The sequence below is a fragment of the Penicillium coprophilum genome, assembly GCF_028826855.1.
Source record: "Penicillium coprophilum strain IBT 35676 chromosome Unknown utg000006l_segment0_segment0, whole genome shotgun sequence".
In the NCBI taxonomy this organism is placed as follows: Eukaryota; Fungi; Ascomycota; class Eurotiomycetes; order Eurotiales; family Aspergillaceae; genus Penicillium; species Penicillium coprophilum.
This window is the reverse complement of record NW_026622725.1, coordinates 3,800,028-3,817,222: the sequence shown is the minus strand read 5'-3', so window position 1 is coordinate 3,817,222 and position 17,195 is coordinate 3,800,028. Positions and strand designations below refer to the sequence as shown.

General features: G+C 48.7%; 8 protein-coding genes across 8 annotated transcripts; 4 read left to right on the top strand and 4 right to left on the bottom strand.

Annotated features, from left to right (window-relative positions):
• Nucleotides 1–597: 597 nt before the first annotated feature.
• On the bottom strand, nt 598–1,778 carry N7500_010427 (DUF453-domain-containing protein; the record flags this gene model as incomplete). Its single annotated transcript, XM_056681565.1, has 2 exons — nt 598–1,347; nt 1,401–1,778. 2 exons carry the CDS (start codon nt 1,776–1,778, stop codon nt 598–600), a joined length of 1,128 nt encoding a protein of 375 aa, XP_056528947.1.
• A 405-nt stretch (nt 1,779–2,183) lies between these two features.
• Nucleotides 2,184–3,182, top strand: N7500_010426 (uncharacterized protein; the record flags this gene model as incomplete). Its single annotated transcript, XM_056681564.1, has 2 exons — nt 2,184–2,191; nt 2,273–3,182. The coding sequence occupies 2 exons, from the start codon at nt 2,184–2,186 to the stop codon at nt 3,180–3,182; spliced, it is 918 nt and encodes a 305-aa protein (XP_056528946.1).
• Nucleotides 3,183–3,951: 769 nt separating this feature from the next.
• Nucleotides 3,952–5,860, top strand: N7500_010425 (class I adenylate-forming enzyme family protein; the record flags this gene model as incomplete). Its single annotated transcript, XM_056681563.1, has 5 exons — nt 3,952–4,264; nt 4,322–5,064; nt 5,116–5,210; nt 5,269–5,390; nt 5,448–5,860. The coding sequence occupies 5 exons, from the start codon at nt 3,952–3,954 to the stop codon at nt 5,858–5,860; spliced, it is 1,686 nt and encodes a 561-aa protein (XP_056528945.1).
• A 185-nt stretch (nt 5,861–6,045) lies between these two features.
• Nucleotides 6,046–7,631, bottom strand: N7500_010424 (MFS general substrate transporter; the record flags this gene model as incomplete). Its single annotated transcript, XM_056681562.1, has 2 exons — nt 6,046–7,278; nt 7,326–7,631. The coding sequence occupies 2 exons, from the start codon at nt 7,629–7,631 to the stop codon at nt 6,046–6,048; spliced, it is 1,539 nt and encodes a 512-aa protein (XP_056528944.1).
• Nucleotides 7,632–9,517: 1,886 nt separating this feature from the next.
• On the top strand, nt 9,518–13,525 carry N7500_010423 (putative AT DNA binding protein; the record flags this gene model as incomplete). The annotated part of the gene is made up of 1 exon (XM_056681561.1): nt 9,518–13,525. One exon carries the CDS (start codon nt 9,518–9,520, stop codon nt 13,523–13,525), a length of 4,008 nt encoding a protein of 1,335 aa, XP_056528943.1.
• Nucleotides 13,526–14,096: 571 nt separating this feature from the next.
• On the bottom strand, nt 14,097–14,336 carry N7500_010422 (uncharacterized protein; the record flags this gene model as incomplete). Its single annotated transcript, XM_056681560.1, has 1 exon — nt 14,097–14,336. The coding sequence occupies one exon, from the start codon at nt 14,334–14,336 to the stop codon at nt 14,097–14,099; it is 240 nt and encodes a 79-aa protein (XP_056528942.1).
• A 137-nt stretch (nt 14,337–14,473) lies between these two features.
• N7500_010421 (uncharacterized protein) lies at nt 14,474–15,345 on the top strand (the record flags this gene model as incomplete). The annotated part of the gene is made up of 2 exons (XM_056681559.1): nt 14,474–14,938; nt 15,082–15,345. 2 exons carry the CDS (start codon nt 14,474–14,476, stop codon nt 15,343–15,345), a joined length of 729 nt encoding a protein of 242 aa, XP_056528941.1.
• A 175-nt stretch (nt 15,346–15,520) lies between these two features.
• On the bottom strand, nt 15,521–16,240 carry N7500_010420 (HHE domain protein; the record flags this gene model as incomplete). Its single annotated transcript, XM_056681558.1, has 1 exon — nt 15,521–16,240. The coding sequence occupies one exon, from the start codon at nt 16,238–16,240 to the stop codon at nt 15,521–15,523; it is 720 nt and encodes a 239-aa protein (XP_056528940.1).
• Between the last annotated feature and the right edge of the window lie 955 nt (nt 16,241–17,195).

Genomic DNA, 17,195 nt, shown 5'->3' with positions numbered 1-17,195 from the left:
GACCGATAATCATTGAACAAATGCGCTTCGTATTTTCGTGAGCTAATTTGAAAGGCTACTACAGGTCATAGTTTGTCGAGATATACAACATAGAGACTGAAAAGTTGTAGCGGCATTAGACTCAGTGATCTACTATTCACCGCCTCTTCCAGGGTAAGGCTAGCTTTTGTTGGGCTACCTGAATAGCCTCGCTTGAAGAGATCAGAATAATTGCATACATACCGTACCGGGCGAAGGAGTTGCAAGCTCTAGGTACAATAATTTTGAATGACAAGACCATTGCCCTGCCTTGCTTCGTCAACGGGTATTATCCAAATGCCCGAGTGTCCGCATTGAATTACTAAGCGATGCCAAGCGATGCCAAGGACGGAAGTGGATACTCCAATATCTTTCCGCCTCGGAAGCTAAATAAACTACGTTAGGACAAACCCTGGGTCAAATAGTCCTATTGATTATACGTTATGTACGTATATAGAGTAGATAATACGGAATTACTATAGGACTTGACTAGCGACCAGGACCTTTTGTATTTATGGATAAAACATCTTATGTTGAAGCTATCCGACGAAGAAGAATGTTCAGACATAAGACCCTTTATCACAATGTGTAGAAGGCCCGCCCCTCAAACAATTTCCGGGCTGTTCGCATTATACTTCCTCTTTCAACGAAGTATTCTCCTTTTGTGTCTTGCGACACGCTGACCTCAACATCAACCTGTCCTGCACGATGCGCGATGCGCCAAATGCGCGGCCATTGAAGCTTGCTATGAAATGTTTCCCGGCAGAGAATCGACGATGGTAATAAGTCCGATGCTACTGTACCAGGTATGCTTAGAGCGGCTGACAGGCAAATAGCTCCAGTGACCTGGAAAGTAGGATGTAAGACTCCCGCGGTGAATGCCGTCACATCAACATCCACTGATTGGCTCGAAGTGCTCGGGTTGGCGATCACGGCAATTTTCGGAGTCCCCCGTTGTTTCCCAGCTTCTGTTACATCCTTAGCAAGCCCCATCCGAACTGCACCTGCACGGCGGATTGCTTCGATAAGGGCTTCGGACTGTGTAGCCTTTGGCCCTTCCAGGGCGTAAAGTGTGGGCATGGAAGCAGAATCCACCAAGATGAATGGATTTGTGCAATCAATTAAGGTGGCTCGAACGGCAACCTTAGTTCCGGTGCTGGGGCACTGAAAGGCAAGATAGTCTTTTCTGGCTCCACTGGGAAAGAGTTTTCCGGTCATATTGCCATTTGGGTCCAAAAATGTGATTCTGATATCACATTTCGTGTTTCCTAGTGGAATGCTCACCAACAATGCTTGACCAGTATTAGTGACAAGAACTCTGATATCGGCCTGTTCAGTCACTTAGCAGGTGTTGTGCTTGCTCCTTGTTTTGAGAGACTCACCCATTCTTCCTCACTTGGAACCTCCACCAGATTTTGATCCAGAGCGAATTGGCCAACCCCGGCAGCTATATTCCCACAAGTCCCAGACATGTCTAGTCTTGCACCAGCAAAGTCCGCCTGGGCGAATGTATAATCGACATCATACCCTGGAACCGTTGAACGGGAGACCACCGCCACTTTGGAAGTGGTTGGTGTACCTCCCCCGATACCATTGGTTTGGCTGCCGGTGCCCATCAGAGACAAGAGGATTGGCTCCCAGGCACTCGGACACTTTGGAAGTTGATCTCTGAGCACGTAAAGACCCTTAGAAGTCCCAGATCTCATCCATGTTGCTAGAATAGACCTTTGGTGGCTGCCGCAACTGTTGCTTTGCTTCATGGTTATCGAGCAATTTGATAAATCAATCAAAATGGGACGAGGTAGCCCTAAAGGGATTCCAGGGTCATAGGATAATACACCGCTTGTTTCGAGGTCAATGAAAACTGTATTGATTGTAGAGTTTTCCTGATCGACAGGCAAGATGTGGACGGACTCAGCAGCTGTATAGTTTCAGAATGCAGGGGTGTACTGTACACGAACTCAAACTCAAATCCCCTTGATCACTCTTGACGCGTCCTGCGACGATCAGCGTCAAAATGGAAAAAAACGTCATTCTGAAAATGGACAGGGAAACGAACAATGTACTTACTAACGTATCTTCTCTTAGGGCAGTGCCTAGGTGACTTGCGATATTTCCCATCTCGAAATAACGTCACTCAACTACACTAAACGACTCTAAACAAGATGACCAGGTTAGTCGAATAGGGCTTGCGAGCATCATATGGCAATAGCTCACAGATTACCTACTGACATCTCTCAATCTCCTATTATAGAACGATAAGTGGGACAGTGGGTGATTTTCGCCTCTCCAAAATCCCATCGCTTTTCCGGCGAAGCAACCTTCCTGATGTTGTCCAAATCATTCCCAAAATTCCGTCGGTTGCGGAAGGGGCTGTGATTCTAGTCCAAGTGCTGTCCACAGAGGGGAAACGAACCTATATGGAATGCACCACCGGAGAAAGTGATGATCTGGCAGAGGATGATATCATCCCAGCGGTCCTCGGTAAACGCCGAATGTTCAATGGGTTTAGTTGCGACATCCCAAAAGCACTGGCAGTGGGGGACATCCTGTACTGGAGCAGTGCGAGCGGCGTAGTCGGAGAGATTAGAGGCTCCGACAAGGCGTGGGGCAAGCAACTGGCAGTGCGCGTCTTAGGCAGTGCCCAAGTTGCCGGCAAGTACCTCAACATCAAGCAAGCACAGTTTATCCGCCGAGTGCAACAATTGGATACAATCGCACCTGTAATTTGTGTGGCGGGCACGGCCACGAACACTGGCAAGACTTCTACTTCGGCAAAAGTCATTCAGCACTTCAAATTAAAAGGCCTGAAGGTTGCATGTGCAAAGCTGACTGGAATGGCGTACCTCGAAGAATTGAGAAAGCTCTCGACGACTGACGCGGATCTTGTTTCCGGTTTCATGGATGCGGGCTTGCCAAGTACCTGTGGCGAGGATGTATCGGAAATTGTTGAAGTTGCATTGGGGACATTGCATCACTTGAACCAGATTCAACCAGACGTTATTGTGGTGGAGTTTGGTGCAAGCTTCCTTGGGCCTTACAATGCAGAAAGTGTTCTATGCTCGCCCGAGTTCAAAAAGCACATTGCTGCCGTTATTGTTTCGGCGAGTGATCCTGTTGCTGCATGGGGGGGCCAAGCAACTCATGGACCAGTGGGGAATTAGCATCACGGTTTTTACAGGGCCTGTTGTTAACAGCAAGAGCTTTGAGGCGTATGTGGAAGAAACCTTGGGGGTTCCTGCGGAGGATAATCGAGATGCTATCCCCAAAATCATGTCTTTGATGGAGTCTAAGCTTGAAGAGTTCAGGCAAAGGCGAGCGGGCCCAGTCCTACATGTCTAATATCTCATTAGCAACCAAACATGAATGCTTCATGTTCAACTCTGCATTAGCTCAATAGATTTCCTGACACGATGACTGAACTTCCGAATTCAATCTTAAGTTGCGAATGGATTTTAAATCTAACATTCCTACAATTTATATTGATCAAATCTTGGCCAAACTTAGGATTTAGACGGGTAGAATGATTAGCCAACACCAAAGAGTAAGTATGGGGCATATACGTTACATTAATCTAACAACAGACTCGTTTAAAGGAGTGGGTATTGATACAATGAAAAGCACCGACAATATATTCCCGCAGATCCCTGAACGTCAGGTATGAACTATGTTAAATGCACATCACATAGATCGCCGTAGGCTGACGGCTTGCATGTATGATAGAATTTACACTTGTGTGTACTACCTTGCAGCTCTTCTACATGGCTTTGAGATCTTCCAGACTTTGGTTTAATATGTAAGGAAGATATTGGCGGTGACAAGTTTATTTACAATACAGATTGTCAGAGTTCACGTTGGTAAGACTCTATAAATTCATCCTACTGATTTTTGTGGCCGGGATTGTGGTCAAATCAATTTGACATAATCCTCACAATGACCATCGTCGTCGAGAGTCTGCCCGATGAACCTCTGTTTCATCATATTCTGGATGCTTTTCGGGCCAATCCTCGCTTCCTTTTGTTTTATGATTGGATCAAAGGCACCGAGGCAAGCTGTCTGCAGTTGCTGACGGATATCCTCTGCATGCGTCGTCGCATCGTCCAAACGCTGCCGGTGTCGATGTTTGACTCTCGCAACATAATCATTCCGCAAAGACCATTTATTCTGGTTCTGGCGCCCGGAAACTACGAGTTTGTAGTGGCAGCCTTTGGTGTTCTCTGCTGTGGTGCAGCCTTTTCGCCAATATGTAAGAGTAGCTTCAAAATTCCCAGACACTAGACCGTTACTGACACTTGCGACACAGCGAGCAACCTGAGCCCAGAAGAGGCCATCTACATTTTAGAACTCACGAATGCATCTTGCATCCTCTTCGCCCCGGAATTCGAAGAGCAAGCGTCGACAATCCAACAGCACGCTGCTTCGAAGGAAAATGGAAGTCGCCCATTGATCACCATACCTATTGCCTCGTACAATGAGCTACCTACGCCGAGGGCCCATGTCAAGATCGACAAAAACAAGTCAATTGATCCACAGAGTCCTGGTGTACTCGTATTTACATCTGGCACGACTGGGCCACCGAAGGGGATTGTCCGCCCCCGAAGTATTTGGTACACTCTCCCAGAATCTTTCCCGAGTGGTGGGATCGCATTGTGCTTCCGGCCAGCGGTTCGCGGTGCAACTGCCATGCCTCTTCTATGGCGAGCCGTAAATGGAGTCCGGACTGAGATTATAGGCGATGAGATGTGCCAAATATGGGAAAGATTGAGGACTGGAGATGTGACTCATTTGAACATGGTACCATCGTCATGGAGAAATTTCATACGATACTTCAACGAGCAAATAGAAGTGTTGCCAGCCAATAAGCGAAATGAATTCTTGAAGGGAGCTCGGTCATTACAGAAGCCCGTTATCACAGGTGATTTCCTTGAGCCCAAGACCATGGAGCTCTGCCGGGATTTGCTTGGCCGTCATCTCATCAATATATACGGCTCAACGGAGATGGGTGCTGTTATCTCGACTACGGAGGATCAAGGTTCAATTATAGAGGTGAGTCAGTCGCTCTTTAATGTCGGCTTTTCACTGACTGATCATTTGTAGCGGTGCATTGGAAAGCCACGCGAGGGTGTACAGGTGAGGTTGTCTGAGGGGGATCATGGAGATATCCTAATCAAAAGCCCGATGATGTTTACAAGGTGCGTGATACGCAGGTTCTTTGACCAGAATTCAAAACTGATATTCCGAAATGCCCAGTTATCTTGGTAACGAAGTTGCAACACGGGCTGCCTTTGACGGAGAGGGATACTACAGAACTGGCGATGTCGGGCGTCGAGTCGGGGACCAATATGTTCTTGAAGGTCGATCGGCAACTGATGGTAAGATATTCCCTTGAAATCCGCAGTTCATGACGCACCTAACATAAATTGTACCAGTCATACGGTGTTACGGGCTGTGGGTCCCACTTCAAGAAGTAGAGGCACGCTTGGCCGAGCTTCCATATATTTCAGAAGCATATGTCGTCCCAGTAGAATTCAACTGCATCCAGCAAATTGCCGCCCTGGTTCGCTTGACGAATGTGAAGGTCCCACCAAGTCTTCTCAACATTCGAGGTGACCTTCAAGACAAGCTTCAGAAGTATAAGCTTCCGACACTCCTTCGCATTTTGCGAAACGGCGAACGGATCCTGCAATCAGCCTCTGGAAAGGTGATGCGGAAAGAGATTGTGGAGAGTCATTTCCAGACTTCCATAGAGGGAGAACTCCCCAGGGAGGTGGATTTTTGCGATGCAAAAGCAAAAGCCACCAGTGGCCGCCGAAAAGCATGGGACTGGGCCGGGATGGTATGAGAATTGGTTGGATATAAGCACTTTCATTCTAGATACGATGGAGCCAGGTCGAACTGATCTACTAAGCGTGCTTTTCCATACGTTTCTGATATTTCTATCTGAGTCACCCGCATGTGATTGTAATTAGCACGCATTGAGCTGTAATGTTACGTGCCACCACTCTCCAATTCTACTGCCAAACAGCCTCAGTCTTCTTCAAATTCCTGCGCCTCTCTCCAACTTTGCCCCTGAAAATACAGAGTCCATAGGGCTGGTGTAGCAATTATCATCAGGGCCGCCAGGGCAACTCCAACCCAGCCAATGCCAATAAGGTCAATCAAAGGTGCCACAGCCGCAACAGCGCCAGCTGAAACCAATCGATCCACTAAAGTCATGGCAGCACGGGTTGAAGCAGGCCTATCGGCATTCAAATCCACAGCGAGCATGTTGATGGTATTGCTCACGCCTCCGCTCGCGTTCCCGCAAAGAAACAAGATGACCAGAGGACCCGCTAGGTGGACATTGTAATCCATCACCCAGCCGTACGCAACTACGCAGAGGCAATAAAGATAAATGAATGGCAAGGTAAGACCTAGGCGTGCCCTTTCGAGTGGTATGCGTCGCAGTTGCTTTGGAGACTGCCGGTTCGGTTGAACGTCTATCCCCACTGAGCGCGCCTGACGCCTGAACAATCGATCGGCTAATAATCCTGCAGTCCAGCGGGTGCTCAGTCCTCCAAATGTGAAAGGCAGATAGCACAACCCGATATACAGCGGAGTGAGCTTATAGTTCTTCGCCAACAGGGTCGTCAGACTATTCACAATGGCGGACGATGCGCAAGTGCTTGTGGAATTGCAGAGGACAAGGAGAGCCAAATGTCGATCCAGGAGCATTTTGAGAGTTCGCACATTCCCTGGGCGTCGTCTGAATGTAACCCGTGTTTCGTGGTCTGGCGTATACGTAATCGGCCGGAGTAATTGAAGTGCGCATTTGTTCCATGACTGAGGAGCAAGACTACCGTTTCCTACTATTGCGCGGCAGGTCTCACGCAAGAATAAAAGCATAGTGATGATGATCACCCCTGCGGTGATGGCAAGAAACCAGAAAATACTTCTCCATCCTAGGTACTGTGTGAGGATACCACCCAGCGTTGGCCCAATTGCTGGTCCAATAGTGGTTCCCAGCGAAGAGTATAGCATGTATTTCCCTCGCTCTCCTCGGGTAACGAGATCAATCATAGAAGCACCGGAAACCACCATACTGCTGGCGCTAGCAAATCCTTGGACACAGCGCAAAACTAGTAGAGCCGCAAAGTCGGTTTGAAGGGCAAGTGCGATGCTACTCCCAAAGAAAAAGAGCAAAGAAGCTATAATGACCGGTCGACGACCATTAAGATCGGAGAAACTGGCAGTCAACAGAGGAGACACAGCTTGGAAGATCTGCTGATGTGAGCTACTGTACAATATCTCGTGGACAGGGAATTGACCTTGTAGGCAGTTATCGTCAGGTTGATTTTGGTAGTTGACACATGTATGTCTCTCGCCATTGACCCCAAGGCGGGTAAATATATACTAACTGCTATGGGACTCAGGAAGGTCACCAACGCGCATGTACATATTGTAAGAATTTTCTCCGTCTCGGATAAGATGCAGTACAACGGCTCGTGCTTTTCGGTTGAGCCTTCTTGTAGATCGCCTTCCTGCGCTTTCACGTGTTCAACATCATTTGGCGTGCAAATATCTCTATCCCCCTTGGTATCAAGTTTTGGGTTAGGCTGATTTGTGGCTGACATGACTTTAGGCCGGTATCAGTCCAGGTCATCTTCTCTAATGATGGAGGGCGTGGTGTTTGGTCATAAGAAATAGAGGACAAGTCTTGCCTTACATTCTATTCATGACCCTGACGTGTAATCACTACCTATGATACTGTTGCAACCCCTTATAATTTGGAGCATTCTTTGTCCAGCTGCGTTTACTGTTGATCTTATCTGCCTCGTCACCCAATGCAAGGGTTGGAGTTTGTCCCGTCATGTTCCATTACTCTAATTATTGTTCTTTGCTTTTTCTACAATAGGTAACGCTCTTTTATTTTCGCAACTTAGTTATTGACAGTATCATTTGGCAGTTACATAAAATATTGTTTCTAAATGAGATATTTCGTCGTAACCCGTGACTGTACAGAGTCCTCTACTCACTTGTGGATTGCTCGATAGGGTCAGGTCTTCAGCCTCTTATATTACGAGAACATGTTATATCAGGCTAGGGTGCTGCAAATCTCTCTTTTCTCAAAGTGATCAACAGCGAGTATGACTGTTGCAAGACATCCTCCGTACCCCTGGAATTTTATCCAGGGACAAGGCAAGGGATAAAAGTTCACTTCTCTTATAGCTATGAAGGCCTCAAAGAAGAGGTGACCAGCTTTTGACAAGAGATGATTTGTTGACTGCTAATACATCGTCTTTCCGCACTTGGTACTTCAATGGACTTGACACGCTCGCCGTAATGATTTTGTCCTCACTAGTCGCTTGTATACCAACAAAATAGTCCAGACTAAACTCAAGTTTAGTGTTGAACCCCAAAGTGCAAGGCCTGAAGGACCTGAAACCGTGGATTGCCACACGGTCTCATCAAAGTCCTTTTGATAACCTCGCATTTCAGATCCTTCACTGTGGGAGAAGATATGCACTCAATCCCGGATTGAAACTACAATCCATTTGATGTCGACAAGGCTACTATAGAGTCATGTTACTTTGGGCTCTTCGTTCAAGTCTCCAACATCACCAGTGAAAAATGAAGTCTCACAACTCTAAGCGCGATCATGACGACAACAGCCACAGCTTTGTGGTCAGCCATCTCAGTACCTCATCAGTCAACATGTATAGCCAACACGTACGTGAGGCGCTGTTCAAGCACATTGCTATTCTGCAGAGGCACTCCTCAGTATCACCCAAAGGTGTCCGAGCAAGATGCAAAATATTCCTTCGCCCGAGAAGTTTGACAGTGCGATAAGGCAGATCGTGCGCGCGGTATGGACTAATTAAAATCGATGTATACGCGTACACGGTATTTTACTTGATTCAATAAACATCAATACTTTTGCTTTTGTCATGCGAATATGACATACGCGTTACACTTGTCCTCGCCAGCTATTGGATGATATAGATACAGAGATGATGATCTTGCCGGGCCTCATGAGTCAATAGGTGCGGCGGATGGCCTGCTGAGATATCCGAAGAATAAGGCTATTAGGGATAACCAAGAATTGGTGGAGTGCATGCACTTGGTCGTTGAAGCTTGCGGTGTGATATTGAAACACGCTCCAAGTGAGGACGACGTCGATGAAGAATTGTAAAGACTTGAGCCCACGGTAGGGCGATGGCAAGCCGAGGAAGTATTGTCACATCTCCACGTGTGTTTCAAGATACAAAGGGGGAAGAAAGAGAAGTCCGACAATCGACTGTTTGTTTGGGGTTGCTTACCTAACCACCTCGAGGTCTCTTTCGTACCGAATCGGGAGACTTGTTTATGGCTGCCCCGCGTTTTCTCTCTTATTTCTGTATCATAAAGTCTGTGAATAGTTACAACACCGCAGCTTTTGCATTGCAATCGCATTCCTTGGCGCTCTTCCACCCCTTTGGCGGCACGCGTGCCTCCCGAACTTACATCGCATGAGTCCGCTATGTCGGCCTCGTCGCGCAGCCAGAGCTCCTCCCCCGATATCCTAGGTCCTCCAGGCGATGCCCAGTACTTGATCTCATCACCAATAAAACCATTTACAGGACGCCAAAGCTGGATGTCTCCTATGATAGTGAAATCACGAACTCCAGCCAAGCGACCGCGACCGCGCGTCAGCCTCAGTCCCGCAAAAAGCGCGCATTCGATTCAATTCAACGATGTGATACTCCCTGGGTCACCGACAATGAAGCTCAATGGTGGTCGACAGAGGTCGCTCTCTCCGGAGAAGCTTCAGGATGGAAATGTTAGCCCGTGGCGGATCCGACTCACGCTCGAAGCGACACAAGACGAAGAGAACGAGAACCAAGCTAGCCCGTCGCGCAAACGATTTAAACCCTCGACCATGACAACAATGATACCATTAAAGGATGAGAGGAGCCCGTTGAAGGAGAAGACACCCCAAAGGCGGCGAGGGCGTCCCCGAAAGTCAGACATGGCTTTGTCCCCGTTTCCCGGGGGTGCTGGACATACTCCTGGACCGGGAAATACCCCTGGGCCGGGAAATACTCCTGGGCTACGAGTCGGTGACTCCCAACCGTGGAAAAGAGGCAGACCACGGAGCACGCCCAAACCGAAACCACAAGATTTCCAACTGCTGGATGACCAACCAACACCGACGGCAAACTACGACCACACCTTTAGTCCCATGGATATCATTCCCAATAGTGATGCCCGCCAAATTCGACAATTTAGCCCAATGGACACCATGACCAATGAAGCTGATCTAGTTCAATATGAATACAGCCCGATGGACACTATAGCTAGTGAAGCTAGCATGGCCCACCGACAACTTAGCCCCACGGATCCCCTCACTAGCGACGCTGGCCTAGGCCAAGAACAATTCAGTCCGACAGATTCTTTCGCTGGGAGTAATGCGCACGCTAGTCCCTTAAATCTCGTAGGGGATGCAGACTCGGAAGACGACTCTTGGGGGAACTCGGATATGTCAATTGCAGAGCTTCCCGACCCAACAGAGCCTGTCACGGAAGACCTCGGCAATATTCGCCGTGAGTACGGTCGAACGAGTCTGGAGACGCCTGTTATCGGAGCTACTGAGCATCACTTCTTGGATGATGAAAATATACACTCTACGCCGTCTAAAATGCCATCACCTACACGTGAGAGAGCAACATTGTCATCGAGAGCTTCTCATATTACGTCTAGCCCCCAATCTCGTACATATCCGACTCCTACCCCCACGTCCTCGCTGGCAGATGAAGAGAATCAAACCCGACAAGTCGACGTGGATCACCCCCTAAGAACTGACACCCATCATGCCGGAACTGATCCCGTTGAAGATCCTGCAGAGGAGTACGACGAATTTGACACCATCATGGAAAGTGAAGGATTCACCATGATTTCCCTCGACACACTCCCATCAGCCAAGCAGCATGGATTCGGTTCTGGCACTGTGACGAATGGTGGTCCCAAACCAAAGGAAGTCGGAGACAGGTTAAGACGCAAACTTCCTGGGACGATCGAAGACCTCCGCGGTGATTCACGTGCTCAAAAGTTATCAAGTCCAGGCGCTACGGGTCTAGATGCCGGGTTATACGATAATCTCGGTACCCATGCTTTGGAAAAGAACCCTGTACATGCGACTGAGGACCAGTCTGTTAACTCCGTCAATGGGATCGTCTACCCAGAACTCCCTGCTGCGTCATCTCCCACTAAACCGACAACTGCTCCAAAGAAAAAGACATTCACGAGTTTAGCCAAACTTGTTCGCCTAAGCTTGGCCCTGCAAGGTCCTTTCCGGCCCCAAGAAGACGAGTGGTCAGGCAAGAGTAATGCTCGTCACAAAAGACGTCGGTTGGAGGGTGTTTTCAGCACATTCAACGCCGAAACGCAGAGAAAACTCCGAGCTGCTATGGGTCTAGGGCAAGAGCTAGCTATGCGTAGAATGCTCGCTGACGAAAACAAGGCTGCAGCTGTAGCAGCAGACCATGCAGCATCTCGTCTCGAGGAGGAACGTCTCCAGAAGGAGCAGGAAGAACAGGAAGAACGTCACTACAACGACTTCAACGACGAAGAAGCTGAAGAGCAATATCATGATCAGCCCTTCGAATACGAGATCAAAAAGCAAGAAGAATACACCCAACAGTCCCATTCCAAGCTCAACAACACCATGCAGCAAAGTCCGATGTCCCACCAAAAGGTACAGCGGGAGGCAAAGTGGCAGCTTGAACGAGAGACTGTCAGCCGCCAGGCTCAGATGGCTGCAAACTCACGGTCGGTCGTTTATATTGATAGCGATGAGAATGTGCCGGAGGATGAGGGGGACATCGGACTTGAGTATGAACAACGATCTGTATCTGAGACAAGAAACGGTTTTTATGAAGAGCCGAATGATTCTGCACCTGGCCCAGAACTAGCCCCACCGGCGTATGCGCCCCAAGACGTTGAACCCGAGCCCGAGCCTGAGGAAGACGAGGACGATGGCTATGATGACATCTGGCAACTCGAAGCTAACGATCACAGTCATGTCTCACAACACTCTGCGGAGGAGGGTGTTCAGTCAGACATGCAGCCGCTTGCACATTCTTCAGGCAATCTTGCTCCAAGTTCGGTTGGCCAAGACTACCTAAGCTCATCTCCTTACGCTACTTCAGAGCATGATTATATAGCGCGCTTTGGGCCATCCAAAGTTCGTGAACTCCGTGAACAAAAGGTTGATTTGTCTGCTTTGCTTGCAGAAGAAGATACACCAAACCGCGCGCGGTATTATAATGGAACGAGTACGCCTCGGAGTGTACTCACCCGCCCATCAGGGACACAACACTCACCAATGAATAAATCTGTCATGAAGGACTTGATATCGCGCACTCCAGCTCGTATTCGTTTGCAGCCTCTCTCCCAGTCCAGCCCAGATGTCCCCAATCCACGGGCCCCCAGTCCACAAATTGCGTCCCTCGGTGGAAATAAATCTCCCAAAATGGTACAAAGAAGCCTGCCTATTCAAGAAGCTTTAAAAGAAGACTATGGCGACAGCGCCGTTTCCAATGCCGCTTTCAGTCAATCGGAATCTGCCAACGGGGGCTCTGCCTCCACCCCACAGCCTCGTCACCTCAATAGGGAGGGGCCAGGGTCATCCTGGTTCAGTAAAATAACCAGTTTCACGCCGCAATGGCTGAAAGCCCCCACCCGTGACCGAAGTTCAAGTGTTAGTACTATTCCGGAGGAAGTATCTGACTTCGAAGATGAAGAGGAAATAGCCAGCATTGAATCTGCGAAGGAGCTTGACGGACACCTCCAGGATGAGCCGCTCTCAAAACAAGTGAGCCAATCACCCGCAAGCCATTGGAGACAGCCATCTCCGTCCCAGTCTCCTCAAATACAGCAGGATCATATTCCCGCGAACGATTGGAGACAGTCATCACCACCTCAATCGCCTCGGTTAGAGCAAGATCCTATTCCTACAATGGAAGCTGAGGAGGGCCTGATTCACGAGAGAAGTGTTTCTCGAGACCTCATAGAAGAAGAGGAGGTGGCGAATTCCGAGCGGAGTGTCTCGCAAGATCCCTTGGAGAAGGAAGATGCAGACCCAATGGACCAACATGAGGCGTCACCAGGGCCTCGACCACTTGCTCTCTTCGGATACTTCTCCGACGAGCATTATGCTGCGCTTCGTCGTATCTACCGAGTTGCCAAGCGACATCCCGAGCGCTTTGAATATTACGATTCTCCAGGGCGGGCTGTTATCATCGGTGATTGGATATGGACCTCCGATGGTCATCACGGGGTGCCCATCACAGAGATCCAGTTTGCCATCATCGATCGCTTTGCCCAGGAACTTGTTCGGGCTGATATCCAATATGGTGGCAGCGGGCAGATCGATTGGACAGAAGCTGATCTGCACCGAAGACTCATTAGCATCATCATTGGCGAGCAGATCCGAGAGGAAAGAAGGGCCAAGGCCAACCGCGGTACTTCGGTGGATACATGGCGATGAACGTCTCTTTAATTTTTAGCCTTCTTTGTATCTTGTTTACGTTTTTGAATATCTGCTGAGCACATGGCGTCGTGGGTTTGTTTTGAATCTGTTGCTCTTGTTATGATTCCCTCACGGTTATTGGTTAGGCTTGTGCGAAGCATTTGGGCTCTTTTGGGAGTTACGCCCGTCATTAGTTTAGGCCTCTATAGCCTCATCGGACATGAAAATGAGGTACTGTTTACTATAACTTCCAGGTTTTACAAGTGACCGAAGTACCAAATCCCGGAAGGGGATCCTTGACTTAAACTGCGAACACCATGTATATATTGCATCTAGAACATGTACCTAGCCAAGTATGGAGGCCTCCTGCATCAGGATTCCTTATTTCCCCGACTATTTGACGGATCCGGGATGGATTGCAGTTGGATCCTGAACCAATTCAGTCCAGCTCATTAGACCAGCCATGTCAATGTCAATGTCAGGGTCAACGTCAACGTCAACGTCAGCGTCCATTCCAAGTCTTAGTCTCCTAATGGAACTGTGCAACCAAGGCCTCAAACTGTCAACCCGAGCCCAAAGCAAACACAATCTACATTGAAGTCCAGACCAAACCTGCAGCCCTCCCCCCATCTAGACCAACCAGGCCAACCCGCACCTCCTGCATGATCATATACTTCTCGCATGGCCAGCCAAGCAGAAGCCGGAGAGCCTCGCATTCCCCACCTCCGTGCGAGGTGCCTGCGAAGTGCCTGCTAGGTGTCCCTGCACGCATTATCGTCTCTTGGGTATCGGTCTGGATCGTGAAGTACGACTTGGGAGGCAAAAGCATTTATTTATAAGGGCCGTGGTAAGTAACGATATAAGATCATTCCCAGCCACGAACCAAGATACCAAGTAACCAACCCTGTCTTCTATCATCTCTTCTATTCCATTTCCATACATATAGTTTAAGTGACGATCCCAACCATGTCGGTATTCACAATCGTCCACCGGGCCCTTCCACCCCTATCCCTCCCCTGGAAACGACGAACAAGTCTCAAAGGCAAATCCCCCGTGGAAATCCTCAATGAAAAGAATCCCATCCTGTCAAATTCCATCCCCCACGCCCAGAACTATGAAACAATCATGCACCATGACGTCCACGGACCCGTGCAGGTAGCGGTGAGCACCGACGCCCTCTACAAACCAACCAAGTCAACATCGGAAAAAATCCCGACCACCCCGGATGCGGGATCCGAGAGCCGAGCAAGCTCTTCTGGCCAGGCGCGTCCGACTCGGGCACAGCTTGATCGTGCTGTGAGTTGGGCGAGTATTATCCGCAGTCGGGATCGGTGGACGGACGAGCAGGAGAGGGAGCTTGTGCGTGCGCAGAGACAGCTAGGGAGGTGTCAAAGGGCGTGGAGTTCTGAGCAGGAGGTTTGGTTAACCTATGTAAGTGGCGAATGTTTTTCTTTCTTCTTTTCTTTGCATTGTTGTATTTTACTATTGTATTGTATCATGCAAGTTGAGGTTTATCACATTTCTAAATTTGATTCCAATATGCAAATGAATCATGGTCTAATTTGTCGATTCAGGTCCAGGCTCTTAGCGAGGAAAAGGAAGCCCATTCCAGTTTCCTGTCTATGCGACACAGACAGCAGGACGAGGAGCAGCACCAGTTCCGTAAGGCGTGGAAGCGACGACGATCTTCCTCTGGCGACGATGAGATGCAGCAGCCTCCGATCGAGACTGTGCCTCGATTGGGCAAGCTACGGCGCTTACAGCGCTCCGTCTCTTCTAGCTCTTCAGGGTATCGGTTGGGCGCGATGGGATCGACAGTTGTGGCAGTCGAGGCATGACACCGTGACGCGAGTGGCTTCGAGGTGTTGAAAAGATTAGAGGACAATTTGTAATCAGCTTAGAGGGTTCTAATTAGCAGTTGAATGGACTTAGCACACATCATGTATCAGGGAGCTTGGGTGTTACGAATTGAACATTGTCATGTCTAACTTGATATCATAAATCACCTATAATCTACTTCTTCTCCTTGTCCCTCCCATCAGGCCATTTCCGAAACAAATCCGCCAACATATCAATCGGCGCCGTCAAAAGCCCAACGGCAGTCTCAAAGAATGGCTCTGTAGGGGCAAGCGGATGCGCTCTAGATGGCACAAACATCTTAACCCGATCCAGGGACTTAGTTAACTCAACGCTATCATCTTTAGAGAGCAACTCCTCAAGCCTGACCAAATCCACATCCTCCTCATGTCTGGCATGAATCCCAAAGTCACGCATGAGCCCTTTCAAAGTCGGCACGAACCTCGGATCTGTAGACGATAGCTCCTGGAAGGTTTTCAACTGGTGCTTAACACCACGATGCTCGAGTCTGTTCTTATCTACTACTCCCTTTCCATCTGGAAGAGAGGTGATCATGGCTGGGTAGACAACTAGTTCCTCGCCGATTAAGTGACGAGCAAGTTCCCAGACGAACTGGTTTTGGAAGCGGGTTTGTTGGTCTGGGTTTGTCGACGAAAGGATTTTGTGGCTGTGGGATTCAAGTTCGCAGTGGTCGTGTTTTATGGCTGGGAGGATGCGGCTGTGTGTTGTTGGGGTTGAGATGTCCTCGGTATAGGCTTGGAGGGCTGGGATGTTACCGCTGAAGAGAGGTTTGGGGGACTCGGCTTTTGGTCGCGTTGATGTTGTCATTGGGAGTTTGGAGATGGGAGGGTGGATGGCGAGGACGCGCCGGAGCATGAGGATGGAGAGATTGTTTGATGCTTTGGACGTTGGTCTTTGTTGTGATTTTGGAGATCTATTAGCAGTCAGCTAATAGAATAGTCGGTCATGAGTTCCGTTTTTGTCATGATGATGATATGCTAGCCCTAAGTTAATATCCATAACTACATCAACATTTACACCCAAAAGCATCACCCAGAAGGCCAGAACAAAATCAAGCCTGAAACTAATAGTTCAGATCTGCGTCTTTCCTTTTCAATGGTCAGTTTGGGTCTCGAAGCTTTCTAGGTGGTTGGATGAGATAGAACTGTAGACTCCGTTAACCAGGAGATTAGTGGGAATTATGGCCCTGAAGGGATTTTCTGAGCCCGTCGTCAAGATATTCAGCATCTGCGAGGGAAATAGTAGTCCTAATCGGCACATTTACTTCCCTCGAATGGCCTTGACCTGTGATGTTAATCTTGTGTGGTGCTGAGCAGGTGTCGAGACATTCCGGCACGGTGACTCGCTAGAATATATATAGAGAGAGATGGCCCAAATTGAGATTACAAAAGCTACTGATATTAAAAAAGGCTAGATGACAACGTATTCATATGAATTGTACTACCCGAATTAGGGGCAAGCATGAACCTCCGAAACGAGGTACTATTTGTGTTCAAAGTTGGCACAACGCCTAACATGTCGGGGTGAACATGTGTTTGAAAAGAAGACAATAGACAGAAAAAGTAGAAGTAAAAGTAAATTCAAAATCCCAAACACCTCCGAGGTCCATCCCTCACAACATAGCTAATATGATCAATTGACATAGGGTAATCCATGACCGCGACCTGCGGCAAACTCCCATCCCATCTAAACGTACATACGAAACTTCATGTGCATACTCAGTGATTGCGGGTCCGCTTTCGACTGCGCTCGCGCTCCATCGCTGCAGGCTGGAACATCTCGAAGCCGGGGTGGTGGACGGTAGGGGTCC